This window comes from Aedes aegypti, chromosome 1, assembly GCF_002204515.2.
Source record: "Aedes aegypti strain LVP_AGWG chromosome 1, AaegL5.0 Primary Assembly, whole genome shotgun sequence".
In the NCBI taxonomy this organism is placed as follows: Eukaryota; Metazoa; Arthropoda; class Insecta; order Diptera; family Culicidae; genus Aedes; species Aedes aegypti.
This window is the reverse complement of record NC_035107.1, coordinates 276241600-276258475: the sequence shown is the minus strand read 5'-3', so window position 1 is coordinate 276258475 and position 16876 is coordinate 276241600. Positions and strand designations below refer to the sequence as shown.

Below are 16876 nucleotides of genomic sequence, written 5' to 3'. Positions count from 1 at the left end.
TTTTTATTTTGTAGAAATTTTCTTCCAAGGTTCTTCCTCTACTGCGGAATGTTGACCACCGTGACCACCGGATTCATTTTAGTCTTCTCCCGCAACCGTCGAAGCACAGACAAACAGACGTCACACTTTCATCAATGTCCATCGACCACCTTTTTAACGGTCGATTCAAAAATATGGTAGGTGGCCAATCCGCCACCCGCAGCGCTCGCATCGTTTTGCCCGTCGGCCAAACACACCGATTTTAGCATTGGGCGTACATGTCCTCATGACTATGATTTTGATCGAGATTTGTTCTAAGTGTTACGTCTGTTTGTCTGTGGTCGAAGGTTCTACTGAGTCCAAACAGAATAGGGTAACGACTGTTTATTTCGTTCTTAATCGCTAACAGTTGGCGCCAGCGGCAAAAAGTACAGGCAACAACCTTTCGAACATTCAGTTTCTTTCACCGGCCGCCGAGCAACGACACTGTTGTTTGTATTCTTCCCACTGATCACGCTACGCTGGATTCTCAAATTTCTCAAACTTTCAACACAAGCGCATGGAAGAATGGTAGTCGGAGAACTGTCAAAACGTATGGAAAATAATGAAAAACGTAAATTACTTGCAATTTGGAAACTGGATCAAAAAAGTAGTGATTAGAAATCAAATGTAAAGTGAATACATAACTTTTTGTGTTTAGTTCATCTTCCGTAGAGCTTTCATTGCTTCAGGATTTCGTTTTTACTACCACTGAAAAAGAGCCATCTATTGCTTTTTCAGTTTTGAATATCGCCCTATAGACGCCTTGTCTGATCTTTTTCTGCCGACGAAGTTTAAATGATCCGGAAGATTGCTCACTCAAGGCGGGAAGCTTCCGGATCATAAGTCAACAGTTCAATAAGGCATTTGTCGGCATGAGTAGCAAACATAGTGATATTTAAAGTCGTTTATAATGAAAAATAGCTATTACAGTAAGTGTTGGGTGGATGATAGTTTTGTTTTTTTTTTCGGGATTTTGAGTTTGTGGATTGGAATGTTATATATTCCTGTTGGAAGACGACTAAACGCTAAAGTTTAGAGAAAAGGACAAAGTGATTTTTAATGTTCTACATTTGCATGTTTTTCATATTCTTGCACTGATTTCAGGAAAATTGAGATCCGACTAATGAAAATGCTAAGTTAAGTTTAGGAAAGAAAGTTATTTGAGTTTAGTTTCGCTGGTGCTCCTGTTTGTGATGCCCTGACCGGGATCTCAGTCAGTCTGAGCGCAGATCGGATTTGACGTTTCTAAATGTAAATAAACATCCCAATGCAGGGGTGGGATCCAAAATCACCACGATGTATACCCATAGGGTTGAACAAACTGTGCCGCATCTCGTTTTATTTTGCAAAATGTGGTGAGTATACAGGTTTTCAAAAATTTATAACAAAATCAGGAGTGCATATAAACAAAATCTAAAAGCACAGACAAACAGACGTCACACTCTCATCGTTGTCCATCGACCACCTTTTTAACGGTCGATTCAAAAATATGGTAGGTGGCCGATCCGCCACCCGCAGCGCTCGTATCGTTTTTGTTCGTGTTTGACGTTTACACACTACCGCCATCTGTTGGCCCGTCGGCCAAACACACCCATTATAGCATTGGGCGTACATGTCTTAGTGACTATGGTTTTGATTAAAATTTGTTCTAAGTGTTACGTCTGTTTGTCTGTGATTCCAATAAGCACTTTATTTAAAAGTAATAATCTAACAAAGATATATTCTTTGAACTCTATATGATGCGTTGCCGAATATGTTTTAAAACTTTCTTTAGAATCCTTGTTTTCCATATGTGACGGAAAGAGGGGGGAATTTTTTACCCATTTTTGTAAAATCGATGAGGAGTAAATAAAACCCATTTTATGAAGTTCGAGGCAAATGTTGGGCAGAGGTGGACACGGCACAACGGAAGCGAAACACCGAAGAAAAGGAACCGGACTTGGAATGAAACACTTGTGTGAATGAAACGAGATAAACTTTAATAAACGTCTGCTCGGGTTGAATAGTAACGAATGAATGATAATCAACTGTACTTTGCACTGTTGCTTCGTCTTCTCTTTCTCAATGATGCGCTTTTGGCGCGCTCGTTCGACGGTGCAGTGGGTAGCATTCAGGGTTGCCACCTTGGTTACCACTCACCGAATACTGCACGGAGAGGAAACAGCATTGCATATTCCATCACTCCTCCTCAATGCTGATCCTCGCTGCATTCCTCGGAATACCTCCTCCTGACTTCTTGCGCTCCTGCCGTCAGCTCTTGCTATGCCTACAACGTATTCCGACAGATGACTAGGCGGGACACCTCGATTACTCCTCCTGGATCGACGCATGTCTTCAGGATTTTCGTCCGCACTAGAATCTTGAATTTCTTCTTTCACTTGCAACGGATCTTGTTCTCCTGCCGTATTGTCCAAATCAAAATAGTCTTCTTCTTCAGTTTTGTCCAACTCGGATCCTTCGAAATTGTCTACTTCGGTAGGTTGTGCCCCCGAGAACCACTCAACTTCACTACCTTCATTCACTTTCTCCCGTGATGAACACTTCGGATCCTGCATTTCCAAGAATTTCGCATCTCGGCTTATCGTCACCATATCCGTTCCGGTATCTACGAACCGGTAGCCTTTATGCTCCTCCGAATAACCGATGAACGTCAACTTTCTCGCTTTGCTCTCGAACTTGCCACGTTTCACTCCTGGAACATGCACATATGCCGGACATCCGTATGCCTTCAGATGCCCCAGCTCAGGCTTGCGACCACACCATTTCTCATACGGTGTCGTATCTACTGACCGGGACGGAAGCCTGTTCTGCAAGTATGCAGCAGCAACGCAAGCTTCTCCCCAGTAACGCTTGTCCAAACTAGCATCCAATAGCATCGTTGTAGCCATCTCCTGTAGCGATCTGTTCTTCCTTTCCGCCACTCCGTTTTGCTGAGGCGTATACGCAGTCGTATACTGTGCCTTAATACCCTCATCAGCAAAGAATCGTCGCAACTCTTCGTTGGCGTACTCACCACCGCCGTCAGATCTGATCACTCGTGGTTTCCGCCCAAACAAGTTCTCCACGTACCTCACGTATTGCTTTATCTTACCAGCAGCCTCCGATTTCTTCTCCAGAAGATAAACGACCGTGTATCGACTGAAATCGTCGATCATCGTCATCAGAAATCGTTTTCCACCAGGTGTCGTCGTTCGCATTGGACCACAGAGATCTGTGTGGACCAACTCCAAAACACCCTTTGACTTTCTTTCCGCTACTTTCGGAAACGGACTCCGCGACAACTTACCCTCCAAACATGGCTCGCAAGTTTGTCTGATGCCGCAATCCGTGACCTTCACGCCTACGCCCAATTTGCCATCGACAATCTTCGACAATACTGCCGGGTCTCTGTGTCCGAAACGCTTATGCCACTGATGTTGACAATTATGATTGTGCATCTTACCTTCCACTTTCCTTGCGACTTCCGCCAGCTTCAGCTTGTACAGGGATCCAGTCTGCTCTCCGGCAACAACCACCTTACCGCTGACGTCGCAAATGGAACAGCCATCCTTTCGGAATTTCACCACAAATCCTTTCGCGGTTAACTTGTCCACAGATACCAGTCCACTGGTAAGGGAGGGAACATACAACACATCGCGTAACTTTACTTCGATTGTATTTCCATCTCCACCTACACACAACACTACACCATCACCGCATCCAGCTGTGGCAGCAACTTTGCCGTCGGCCAAAATCACATTTGGACCAGCCTTCTCCTCGAACGTCGTGAAAAATTTCTTGTCACTTGTCATGTGGCAGCTCGCTCCACTGTCTATAAACCAGCATTCACGCTGTCCATCATCCGCCACCATGAAGCACACACCGGCACTGCAGGTTTCATTTTTCACTTTCTTCGCATTTTGCCTGCCGCTCGATTTTTCTTCTGGCTTCTTCTCGTCTTCGCCGCTTTTCTGCTTCGCCAGATAAAGCCGGCAATTCCGACGCACATGGCCAGGCTTGTTGCAGAAATAGCACACTCGTTGTGAAACACCACCCACACTTTGCATTGCACTTTTCATCGCTTTCATATCAAACGAATCACCGGATCGTTCCTTCCGCCTCTCGAATTCATCCAGTAGCTTCGATTTTACCAGTTGCATGGTGATATCGGCATCGGCACGACTCTCTAGGGCCGTCACCAATGTTCCGTAGGAGTCGGGCAAGCTGCGCAGAATCATCGCGATCCGCAGCGACTCTTCCAGCGGTTGCCCCGCATTCGACAAACGGTCGAATAAATCTTCCAACACTACTAAATGACACTCGAGATCACCACTTTCCGCGAGATTCACATTGCATAGTTTCTTCAATAAAGACACACGCGACGTGACCGTGTTCTTCTCGTGGTATGCTTTCAACTGTTCCCAGAAAGCTTTCGCACTGTCCGCGTTTTTCACTAAACCGAACTGATTGTCCTCGATACATAAACCGATGGTGGCACGCGCTTTCCGGTCGTCTTTCGTCCACTGATCGGTAACCGGTTCCGGCTTCATATCGCCCACCACATACCAGAGCTCCTCCCTGGTCAGGAGCATCTCCATCCGGAACTTCCAGATCTGCCAGTTGTGGTTGCTCAACCTGGCAAACGCGAATTTGTTCGGCTCCGCCATTTTGTTATCCCAAACTGAATCACCACAGCAGGAAACAAAATCCAATCACACGCGGCGCGAACACCCGAAACAGGAAAACAGTTTCTCACACTTTCTTCCTAAACTATCCGGAAATTAAATTTCGGATTTCCTCTGGGACCATTACCTGTTGGGCAGAGGTGGACACGGCACAACGGAAGCGAAACACCGAAGAAAAGGAACCGGACTTGGAATGAAACACTTGTGTGAATGAAACGAGATAAACTTTAATAAACGTCTGCTCGGGTTGAATAGTAACGAATGAATGATAATCAACTGTACTTTGCACTGTTGCTTCGTCTTCTCTTTCTCAATGATGCGCTTTTGGCGCGCTCGTTCGACGGTGCAGTGGGTAGCATTCAGGGTTGCCACCTTGGTTACCACTCACCGAATACTGCACGGAGAGGAAACAGCATTGCATATTCCATCAGCAAATACCCTTTAATGAGTAAGTTGTCAATACCCATTAAATTAGTTAAACCACTTTTCATTGAAATGGGTATGAAAGTACTCATTACTGGGTACTTCAAAGTAAGCGTGTAAAAACAAACTTTTAACCGTGCACTTCTGTTTGTTGTTTTGTGTTTGACGTTTTTGAGGACTCGCAACAGTAATATCACAATTTCGGTAATTTTTTGTGGAAATTCAAATAAATTTGCCTTTTTTTCGTTCTTAAAAAACGTTAAAACCCCCCTAAAACGTGCCATCATTTCAGACCCAGTATGTGCGACACCGATCCCCCGCCGTGCAATGCGTACAATCCGGAATATCCTCTGGAAAGTGACGATGAGTATGCCGGAAGTGGAAACCCATTTTTTGCTGCGTCTTTTGAAAACATCTCTGATTCGGAAGGTTTAGAGGCCAAAAATGACGATTCAGATCATCCAGACCCAAACCCTGTGCCCAAGGTGTACACGGATTTGTTCTGTGTGAAAGAGTACACTAGAGAAGACTTGTACCCAACGGAACTGGATCCGACATGTTACCCGGCGTGGACGCTTTCGCCCTATTGGCCCGTGTATGTGTCCAACTTCATGCTGAACAGTTTCGACGAACTGGAGAGGAACACCCAAATCGCCACATATTTTGCCAGCAAAGGACTTCTGAGCAGAATGATTTACATATGGTGTAAAGATGAGCCTTATTTCAAAAGGCACCAGAAATGTACTCTGGTTCTGGACATGCTGGTGTACTTTACCAGCAAGGAAGATGCCGATCGAGCGATTCGTTGTTGCGATAAAACAACTTACTACGGACACAGACTCAATGTTATGCCCGGGAGAATTCCGCTGTATTTCGATCCGGAACGAACGATATGTTTCAAAATGGCCAAGAGGGCTATCCATGTTACGGATACATGGGTGGAACTAACCCTTCGCAATCTTGGAATCGAGAACATCGACACCATCGTGAGGCATTCCGATTGTGAGGTGTTTGTGGAGTTTGGTGATGTACACTCAATGAGAAAGGCTGTGTCGGAATCCAAAAAATGGATCCCTTCTCGTTTGACCTGTCCTGTTCGGAAACAACGGTTTCTGGAAGACGATTGCAAATATGACATGATGTTTCTGATCCAGGAAGATCCCTCGTTCCTGGATATGCTTCCCCCTGAGTATGCGCTGAATGATTTACTGAACGGAAAGCTGCCTCCGGTGGTGAGGGATTGGGACAACTGGACGCGTCCAAAAGCTTTCCGGCCAAAGGTGCATGAAACAATCAATCAGAACCGGTTGAAGCGGAAACAACAGTTGATAGACAATGCCAGAGCAAGACAAGAGGCGAAACGCAAAGGGCTACCCGTAGCCCCTAAAGGGCCCAATCACGGGAAGAAAACAAAGTACGAAGTACTCCGTCAGAAGCAAGCCATTCTTGGTATACCTCGCAAAACCGATTGGGGCAGGCAAAATTTCACCAAACTTTCGGAGGATCTGGCTTCCATGAGAATGAAACTTTTGACGAAGGGAGAGGTTGGAACGCTGGCGGTGCGCAATAAGCTGTTCTACGCCATGTTGAAGCAGGAGAAAAAGCTCGGAGGTTTGGTCGATAGGTATCATGACCTGCAATGCGATGCTCTGGAGAATGGTTTGACTGTGGCCATCATCATAGCGGTAAGAATGTGTTTAACCCTTCTTGTATCGATGTTCTCTGGTCAGGCTGGAATTTCAGGGTTCGTTCTTCCGTATAAAAGCAGATATATTCTACGACATTCCAAATTTTTATATTAGGTGAAACTGTCTAATAGGAGCTTAAGAGGCAGGATCCGTCATTGATTTCGGAATTTTCAAAAGCAGTTTTTTCGTTCAAAATCAAGAAAAAAATACAGAAAAATGTGTTCACTGTACTCTACTCTCCTACCGAAACACAGTGGACATATTTTCATAGAATAACTTTTAGTTTTGATCACAAAAACTGCTGCGTCGAACGTTAATGTTCAAGGATCCGTCACGCAATCATCGTCATCATCGAAATTTCAAAAGCAGTTTTTCTGTTCAAAACTAAAAATTATTCGATGTAAATATGTTCACAGAGTTTCGGTTTGATAATAGAATTAATACAATGAACACATTTTCATGTAAAATTTCTTGATTTTGAACGAAAAAACTGTTTTTGTAAATTTCGACATCAATGGCGGATCCTGTCCCCGTTAGGTGTCCAATATGGAAAAAGTAGGCGTTGAGAAACTAATGCTCACAGTTTGAAGCTTATATGATTGAGATGGCTAAGCACGATACAATTTATTTTTTTATTTTCATACAAAAAAATCTTATCATGGAAGGTGAGGGGAATTGTTATGGGCTTAATTCCCAAAAATTGTCTTACGTGATTAATAAACAGCCCCTTATGTAACTTATGAGAGGGTTATAACTCTGCTTCTTGGTATTTGTAGGAATGAGGTCCAATAGGCAGCGCTGTAGCGTACGGTTGCCAAAACGTGTGACTCTTCGGTAAAATTTTGTATGATCCGTATAGAATTAGAACGAAGAAATTCGTAGACATAACCATGGAAACTTCAAACCTAAGAAAACAAAACGAAACCTAACAGGAGTCAAGAGATAAGAGTTTGATTTTTCATAGCAGCCCCAGCACAGACATTTCTCTAAGATCTAAGACATTTTTTTTAGAATTCCGCGTGACATTAAAAGTATTACTGGATGTGTTTTTCCATGATTTACTATAGGACTTCCATCAAAATGTTTCCCTAGGGGATTTCTCCAAGTATTTTGTTTAGGATTTAGGAGCATTCAACCAGGATTTTTCCAAGGAGAACCACGGAAATGGAATTTCTTCAAAAATTATTTCAGAAATCAACTGAATTCTTCCAAAACTTCTTTTAGAAATTTTTCAAGAAAGTCCTAACTCCTCCAAGATTTTATCCACTAATTCATCCATCGATTTACCTGGGACATCCACCGAGATTCCCGGGCAAGAAGTCTTCTAAAATTCAATCAATAACTTTTTCAGAAGTTTTTAGGAATTTCCTCTAAAAAATGTCGTTTAGGATTTATATAAGATTTCAACTACAGTCGACTCTCCACATCTCGATGTTCTACATCTCGATATCTCTCCCTATGTCGATGATTTTTTCGGTTCCTTCAATATGCATACATTTTCACTCTCCATATCTCGATATCCTCCTTATCTCGATATCTCCCTATCTCGATGTGATTTTCGTTCCCAATTTTCTCTCCGTATGTCGATATGCCCACTATCAAAGGCTACTAGACTAGATTTTAGAGATTCAAAACAATTTGCGAAGACGAAATGACATCTGTTTGTTTTTGATTTTCCTGGCAACGGAGTGATTTTCAATCTAGTATTCGTTAAAAATTTGTTCTATGTCTCGATCTCTCCCTATCTCGATGGTCCCTTCGATATCGAGATGTGGAGAGGCGACTGTAGGGATTTATTTAAAGATACCTTCAACAATTACTTCATAGATTCCTTCTACAAAAATCCCTTCAGTAATTCTTTGAGATTTGATTTCTTAAGTAAATATTTTCTCATGAATTCATGAGGTATTATTATGCCAAGAAAATTTTTCTGAAACATAAATCCGTGGGGTATTTTTGAATAAAATCGTAGAGTAAACTCTGATAAAACTTGTGTTAGTTTTATAGTCACCCTTCATGAAGTTTTCGATGATTTCTCATATAATTTGCTCATATAATCGAAAAAAATCTATCGAGTTTCGGAATAGCATTCCACAGTATTTTCTACAGATATTTCTCGAAAAACATTGGACAGAATCTCTAAGGTACCGTGGGGCAAGTGGGTAATGGATTTCGCATAGTTGGGATTCTTCAAATCTTAGAGACTTTAAATTAAAACAAATGAGGTCGTGTATATTTTTTAGCTTGACTCCCACCAAATAAAAGCAGTATGCTGAAATTTATTTTTATGTAAAATTGAAGAAAAAAGTACAGAAAAAGTTTTTGAAAAACGTCTCCTTACGTTTTGAACAATAAATTCAAAAATTAACAGTTATATGTACGATTTTTATTACCTTTAACATTTGTTAAGGCGTCCCAATGAACAATAACATAAGTAACATGTAAACAAAGAAAATTTTATTCTTGTTTCTTGACTGTTCTTCTGTTCAGTTATGTTTGTTGACATGATTCGACAACATTATAACTGCAACATTTCCAATGATAGTTCTTACATCATGGGACAGCAATTGCATTTCTGCTCTGTAGAATTTACACCGCTCGTTATTTGTTAAGAAAATCGGACCCGAAGAGCCGGGAGAAATCAAACGGAATCCTTCAATTAAGTATTTAGAAACTTTTTTATGTGGATACACCTGTATCCCATTTTTTATGTTTTGAACTAGCTTTACATAGACATTCCACGAGATTTCCGTGCGTTGTCTTATATTGGAACTTTCCAATCAACGTCTTCCTTTTAATCGGCTGTCCGAAGTAAACATATTAATATCGTAATATTTGGCAACCTTCTTTCTTAGAGAAGTTCCATTATTTGGCCATGATAATAGCTTTTAACGCTTCAAGTATAGTGTTTCTTGAATTATCAGCACATTCTGTTATTCTATGATAATTGTGAACCTTGTATACTTATAGCTACCTAAAGAGAAAACACAAATTCAATCTCTAATGAGAAACTTTTCACTTGCCCCACATAATTAGAAAATTGACGGTGTTTCAATTTAGTTATTTTTAGGCCTACGTCGAATTAATTCTAAAACTTTTTTTATTGTAATTTAAAACTGTCAGAGGGGACAACTTAGAAGTGGTGCAGAAAATTATTTTCCGCGACTTTTGTCCACTGAAAATATTAAAATAAGATTGCACGCCACCAACTTGTTACGGAGTGATAGTTGACAGGTTAACAATCTTTCGCTCTATTATGCAATAATGGCTGAATAATCTCAGAAATCTCTTACCTATCGTAATGTTCTCAATGGCCTCAAAGTTTTACGCATGAGTTTAAAACGTTAATTCACATATTCAGTTAAATATACCAATTATTTTCACTTACCCCATTTACACACTTGCCCCGCGGTACCTTATAGAAATTTGTCTAGGAATGATCGGAGGTATTATTAGAAAAAATGCTGTAGTAAACAAATATGAAAACATAGATAAACTTTTGAAAAAGGGTTTTTTGAGAAACTTTTTTTTAAATGTTTGGTAAAACTGCAGAAGTAATACTTGGATGAAATGCTGAAAAAAAAAACTGAAAAAAGAGATTTCGAAGAACTCTTCAAGGAATTTTGAAGCATTTCTGGGAGGAAACGTGGATGAATTCTTGAAGTAATCCACATGAACAAGCGGAGGAATTCTTGCAGGGTTTCTTGAAGAAAAAAAATGCCTTAAGCATTTTTTCAAACACTCTGGAATGAATAGTTGTGGATTTCCTCGGAAGAAATTCTGTAGAAATCTTTGGAAGATCTCCTAGAGTAACAACTGGAGAATTAGGTTGAAGGATTAGTGAAAAAAATCTAAGGGAATTCTAGAACAGTTTTGGAAAAAAAAATTAAAGCAATATTTGAGGAAATTATTAGAGGTAGTAGCTTTGGAGTTCTCAAGGATTTCCTGGAGCAAGTTCTGGAGAAATATTTCTAAGTATCTTTTGAAAAATTGCTGGAAGAATTTGTGGGATAGAGATCCTGTAGGAAATAAAATTACTATGATAATTCCTGAAGATTTTCCTCGGGGAATAAATAAGAAAGAGATTTCAGAGTCCATTCTGGCTAGAATAAATACTTTAGAGACCTTCCATTAAAATTAGACTTTTAAGAGACTTGCATTAAAATATAGACCAAGTATCTACCGGTGCTGCCCTTAGGATCATTCATTGGATCAACTTTTTTTTATCATTCATATTAAAAATAAAAATAAACAAATGGACGAACAGTAAAAAATCTGTGAGGAGTAACTGAAGATTCTCGAAAAAATGATTCATCGCGCAGAAACTCCATCAAATATTTTTCTGGAATTTCTTCGACAATTCTGCAAATAAAATCTTTCAAAAGTCGTCATAATCTAAGTATTTTCTTTTGCAATTCCGTTGCAAATCAGCCTACTTTTTATTAACAGAATGGATAACGTAAATGCCTACTTTTCCTACTAATTAAAACAAACGGTGCTGAAAAGTAGCACTTTTCAGTTTTGTTTTCGAAGTTGCCAAACTAATACCTGAGTGCGTCCATATACCATTCCTTAAATTACTTTATTTCTCAATGACGCACAGTGGGACGAAATAAAAAAAAGTGGGACATGTGTGTTTGTGCTGAAACTATTGGTTTTAGCGTTTCGACATGTTCTACAAAGTTTCATCATTTATTGAGTACTTAATTTGGACACTAAAAAAATTTCACTTAAAGTGATATACACTGAGAAAAATAATTAACTTTTTTATTTATTGTCAAAATTGAAAACTGTCTAAGGAAGTATTGTAGGCGACATCATTTCATGAAAGTTTGTCGAAGACGGAAAAGCTCTATCTCCTACACTGACGAAGTTAGGGGGTAAAAATGATGGGTACCCCCTTAAAATTCATATTTTCTCCATAACTTCTAAGTTTGAATTTCTACATTTTTACAATGTTCTACAATGTTTAAGGTGCTGTAAAAATACACATTTTTGCCAAAGACACTAGAGCGCTAGCTCTTTACGTTGAAGATTTACGAACGATTTTCTGATTTTTTCACATCAAATTTAAGTGTGCATATCTTGTAAAGTTGCAAGTAGTAGAAGCTAATTCTAGCATCATGCTGTTCCTCAACCTATTCCCTTTTTATATATGTACGAATAATTGCGGGGTCAAACGGGGCTCATCGCACTTTGTTTAATTGAAAATTGTATTTCCTATAATTAAATATATATTTTTTGTAGTTTTTATTGATGTGGTATAGATTTTAAGTTTTGTTTACATTTTGCTATGGAATTTTTAATGTTTGCCCATTTTAAACTATGATAAAATGTTGTGTTCCTCAGTTTTTGTCAAAATTTGGACAGTTATATTTTTTAAAGTAATGTTTATTTTTCCGTGTATCTGACAGCATTTTTATAAGTGTTTCAAAGTGTTAAATACCGCTATAAGATCATAATCAACTGTTCAACTGATTCAACTGTACAATTTGATTGTATATACTACAATCTTAGTTATAAAAAATAATTGTATTGCACTCCTGATTGATGATTGATGATGATGATTGATGACAGCATTCTATACACTAGAAAAAAATCCAGTAATTTTCACGGAAACAACAACTTTTCCTCTACAGCCATGTCAAATAGAAACTTGAACAATAAACATTATAAATTTGCCGTTCGTAAAATGGGCCAAGAGTTAAATATCATAACAAAACATAAAAAAATAACAGATAGAAAAAAAACAATAATTAATTTAGAAAACATACATTATTTATAGGAAATACAATTTTCAATTAAACAAACTGCGATGAGCCCCGCTTGACCCCGCAATTATTTGTACATATATAAGAAGGGAATAGGTTGAGGAACAGCATGATGCTAGAATTAGCTGCTACTACTTGCAACTTTACAAGATATGCACACTTAAATTTGATGTGATAAAATCAGAAAATCGTTCGTAAATCTTCAACGTGAAGAGCTAGCGCTCTAGTGTCTTTGGCAAAAATGTGTATTTTTACAGCACCTTAAACATTGTAGAACATTGTAAAAATGTAGAAATTCAAATTTAGAAGTTATGGAGAAAATATGAGTTTTAAGGGGGTACCCATCATTTTTACCCCCTAACTTCGTCAGTGTAGGAGATAGAGCTTTTCCGTCTTCGACAAACTTTCATGAAATGATGTCGCCTACAATACTACCTTAGACAGTTTTCATTTTTGACAGTAAATAAAAAAGTTAATTTTTTTTCTCAGTGTATATCACTTTAAGTGAAATTTTTTTCAGTGTCTAAATTAGGTACTCAATAAATGATGAAACTTTGTAGAACATGCCGAAACGCTAAAACCAATAGTTTCAGCACAAACACACATGTCCCACTTTTTTTGATTTCGTCCCGCTGTGTGACGTTATCAATTAGTGATTCTGATTTTACATCCGTAGGATGATCCAAATCCTATTCAGATAAGAGATTCTGGCTTGGAATTGGTTCATCTAGCAGACGTAGAGGAGGCAATCCATTTGCTCTCCAAAAAAGTCGTGATCTTCATGCGATCAATCGTGTAAGCAGTTCGGTACATGAATAATTAAGTGAACAATAAAGTAGACAACTGTGTACGGCATCTTACCTGGTTTGTCGTAGAATGTAGAATATAGCCCAGCGATGAAGGTGTGAAAATTCGTGACAGTGAGATTTGTTTTGTTTTCATTGTGTGGGGCTAAAACTTCACGTTTTATGTATCGTTTTAGCATCTCGGCACATTGAATCGTCGATAGCCGTGTGGTGTACGCTCGGGCCTATCAATCGTAAGGTTTTTGGTTCAATTCCAGGTTGTTGCTTATTTTTTGTTTTCAAATTCTGGTTTCTCGTAAGACGAATTTCAACAAGATTTTTTGACGTGAATTTTCATTAGGAATATTTAAGTATTTTTATAGTCTATTTTCCTGAGTGAGGGAAAGATTGACAATAAATAGAGCAATGAAATTTTGGCATTTTTGTTGCGATGAAGCATTGAGTAAGATGATGCAATGAAGCATTGAATGGTGACCGCCCAACTAACAATTTTAGCGCTATAAGCCAAGATTATTTGCTTTGTGCTGTATAACAGTTGAATTGAAGCAGCGAACGCAGCAAAAAAAAAGCTGTCAAAAATAGAACGATTAGCGTTAATACAGCTGTAACGCAAACGTTTTGCAGCTACAAATCTTAGCTGAATAAATTTCGTCAGTTATCGCTTTTGCTGCTTTCACTAAGCTGTAACTCAACATCGTAAAAGATAGCAACCTAATGATGTGGAATAAAACTCGCCATCATCAATCCGGCTGCTTCTATACAATATGATTTGTTATGCTTCTCAATATATATTTAAGAAGCGCTTTGTCGTTAGTTATACAGCGAGCATACAGCAGTATGCTGTAAAACAACAACTTGTGGCGCATCTACTCAGCTTGTTGGATGTAAACATTGAGTTTGACGTTTCGCACCCTTTTACAGCCTGATGAAGTGGTGTAAGCGTGGCGATGGCATCTTATACGATCATTATAAAATATTGTGTGAACCGTTTTCGATGTAGAACAAAACGGTGTGTTTTCTTTGCCTTTCGATATAGACTGTGGTGGCAACAAGGACAGCGTCGAGACTTGTGGATGCAGAGATCGTGAGTTCGATTCCAAGCGGTGGCAGGGTTACGTTGGGAACATTAAATTTTCAGATACTTATGATATGAATTCCGGAAGCTGTGAAAACAGCTTGAAAATAATATTTAATTGATAATACAGCGAAGCTGTATAAAAATTATTCAACAGTTGCGAAATGGTTGAGAAAGCGCTTTCCGAAGATGTTACACAGCTACTTGTCGTATAACTGTCGAGATAGAGCAATGATCGATATGAACAAGAGCTACCAACACAGCTTAAAAGTAGCTGAGTAGATTCGCCAGATTTGTTGGTAAAAGGATCGCATAGAAGCTTTCGTTCGTATGTACAGCGCCTTTACTCAGCATAAAGCCGTATAAAGAGGGCCTAGAGAATGTTTACATTTGCACTAAATGTTAGTTGGGCGTATATCACCCATTAATGCACATTTCATTGCTACAATAGAACAATGCTACATTGCATTCATAAAATGGAATTAAAGCATTACTGCACGCATATTGCAGAATAAAAGCAATGACGCAATGCACTCGTTGAATTAAAGTTAAAATACGGTAATACCTTAATGTTTGTGGTTACTTGGGTAGGGTCCTTAAATATTTAATGAAATTTTGTTTTTACTTAATAACACGAAAGAGCATGTTACTGCAACTACTTTTGCAATTTTTCCCGCTCAAATAACGACTATATCATATTTAAACTTTAATTTAAAAATTGGGTCCATAAATAAACCTTGACACTTTAGATAATGTTTGACGTTCGATTAGTTGACAAAAACACCACAGGGGATTTAGTTTTAACACTGGGGTTGTTCCTATCTGACAATTAGAAAGAGACACGGAAAACAAAATACATTCAAAGTTTAAAGCAAGGGGTGTGCCAAATCCTTAATAAAACATAAAAAATGTTTTTTTGACTTAAACAAACGAAAAACATTAAAAAAATGAGTAAACATGTGTTTTCGGCCTAAACTTAAGCGTTTGGCACTCAAATTGGGACAGTGTTTTAGGACCCTTTTCATGCATTGAAATGTAGATATTTTAAGTACGCATGAAATCATTTTTTAATTACTTATGCTAAACATTCATTTAACTCATTTTGTCTCGAGTTCGTCAGAAATGAATTGTGCTCTGGAGTTACTGTTTATGTGGAACACAGGGTTTTATTAAAAAAAAAAATACCAGAAAATTAGCCTGAGTTCCTATTTCTTGCTTGTTTTTAAATGTTGCAATCTGCTTTGATTTTTTTCATGATGTTCTGAACTACAACCACGATCTTTTTTTTTGAGAAATCTGTAACAATGTTGTCTGCAATCGAAAATTTTAGCATAGCGTAGACTGACTAAATGTATATATAGAAGAACCATCTCTGAAAATTTATGCCCGGTTTCGATTTTGAACTTACGAGCGGTTTTCAACTACGAAAGATCAAAGATTTTGAATGTATCGTGTTTATTTCAGGGTGAGAATACACGCTTCCCACAGTATCCAACCAATGTGGAAAAGTCTGACGAGCAGGAACCGTTGGACAAGCTGTGGCCCGTCTACGTGGGCAATTTCCCAGTGACCGATGTGGAACCCAAACGGCGTAACCAGCAAGTTTGTGATTTTTTCGCTTCGAAAAGCTACACCGTGAAGATGGTCTACCTGGACGAGAATGACAAATTTTACAATTCCTATCTGAAGCCTGTCAAACTGTTGGACATACTGGTGTACTTTGAGTCCAAGGAAGTGGCCGATAAAGTTATCGAAACATATCACGGCGTAATGCATCGGGGTTCGAAATTGAGCGTGTATCCTGGTCGTTGGAACGTATATTACTACACGAGTCGTACAGTGTATCTTAAAGTGGACAAAGATCCAATCATTGCCGAGCAGGCTATAGAACGAGTTCTACTCAATACTTCCCCGGAAGGCCTACATGGTATCGGTCGCTACCCCAAGAGGGCCTACTTTAGCTTTTGGAAACCTCACCAGCGGAGAGCTGCGGTAGGAAGTGGTTTGAATTTGGTCTTGATTTACAAGTCGAGACCTAAGCAAAGGTTCATAGAACAAGACGTGAAGCCCGATCTGCTGCGTAAGATACTGAACGATCCGGATTTCTTAAACAGTCAACCGAAAGGAGATGATTTGAAGCAGCTGTTTGTTGCCGAATCGGTGCCCCCAGAGGAAGGTGGCGAAATAGTTTGGGTCGGCAATTATCTGCAACGCAAGCAGATGAACGAAAGGATCGGTAGGGTGCTAGCCGAATGGGAAAAGCTACAGTGATTTTTGTGCTACTTCAAGTAAGTTATGATACTGCTTTTTATTTTATTTTCTTTTGTTAATGGATTTTGAATTGAATTCAAAGCAATGCATTTTTACAAGAATGATTTGTAAAAATATGGTTAAATACATTCCGGACATATATGTTGGTTCCTGTTCA

At 39.0% G+C, this 16876-nt stretch overlaps 1 protein-coding gene across 1 annotated transcript; it reads left to right on the top strand.

Moving 5' to 3' along the window:
* Positions 1 to 5228: 5228 nt before the first annotated feature.
* Positions 5229 to 16876, top strand: LOC5572408. Its single transcript, XM_021837891.1, has 3 exons — positions 5229 to 5312; positions 5401 to 6793; positions 15913 to 16876. Exons 2-3 carry the CDS (start codon positions 5408 to 5410, stop codon positions 16717 to 16719), a joined length of 2193 nt encoding a protein of 730 aa, XP_021693583.1. The 5' UTR covers positions 5229 to 5312; positions 5401 to 5407; the 3' UTR covers positions 16720 to 16876.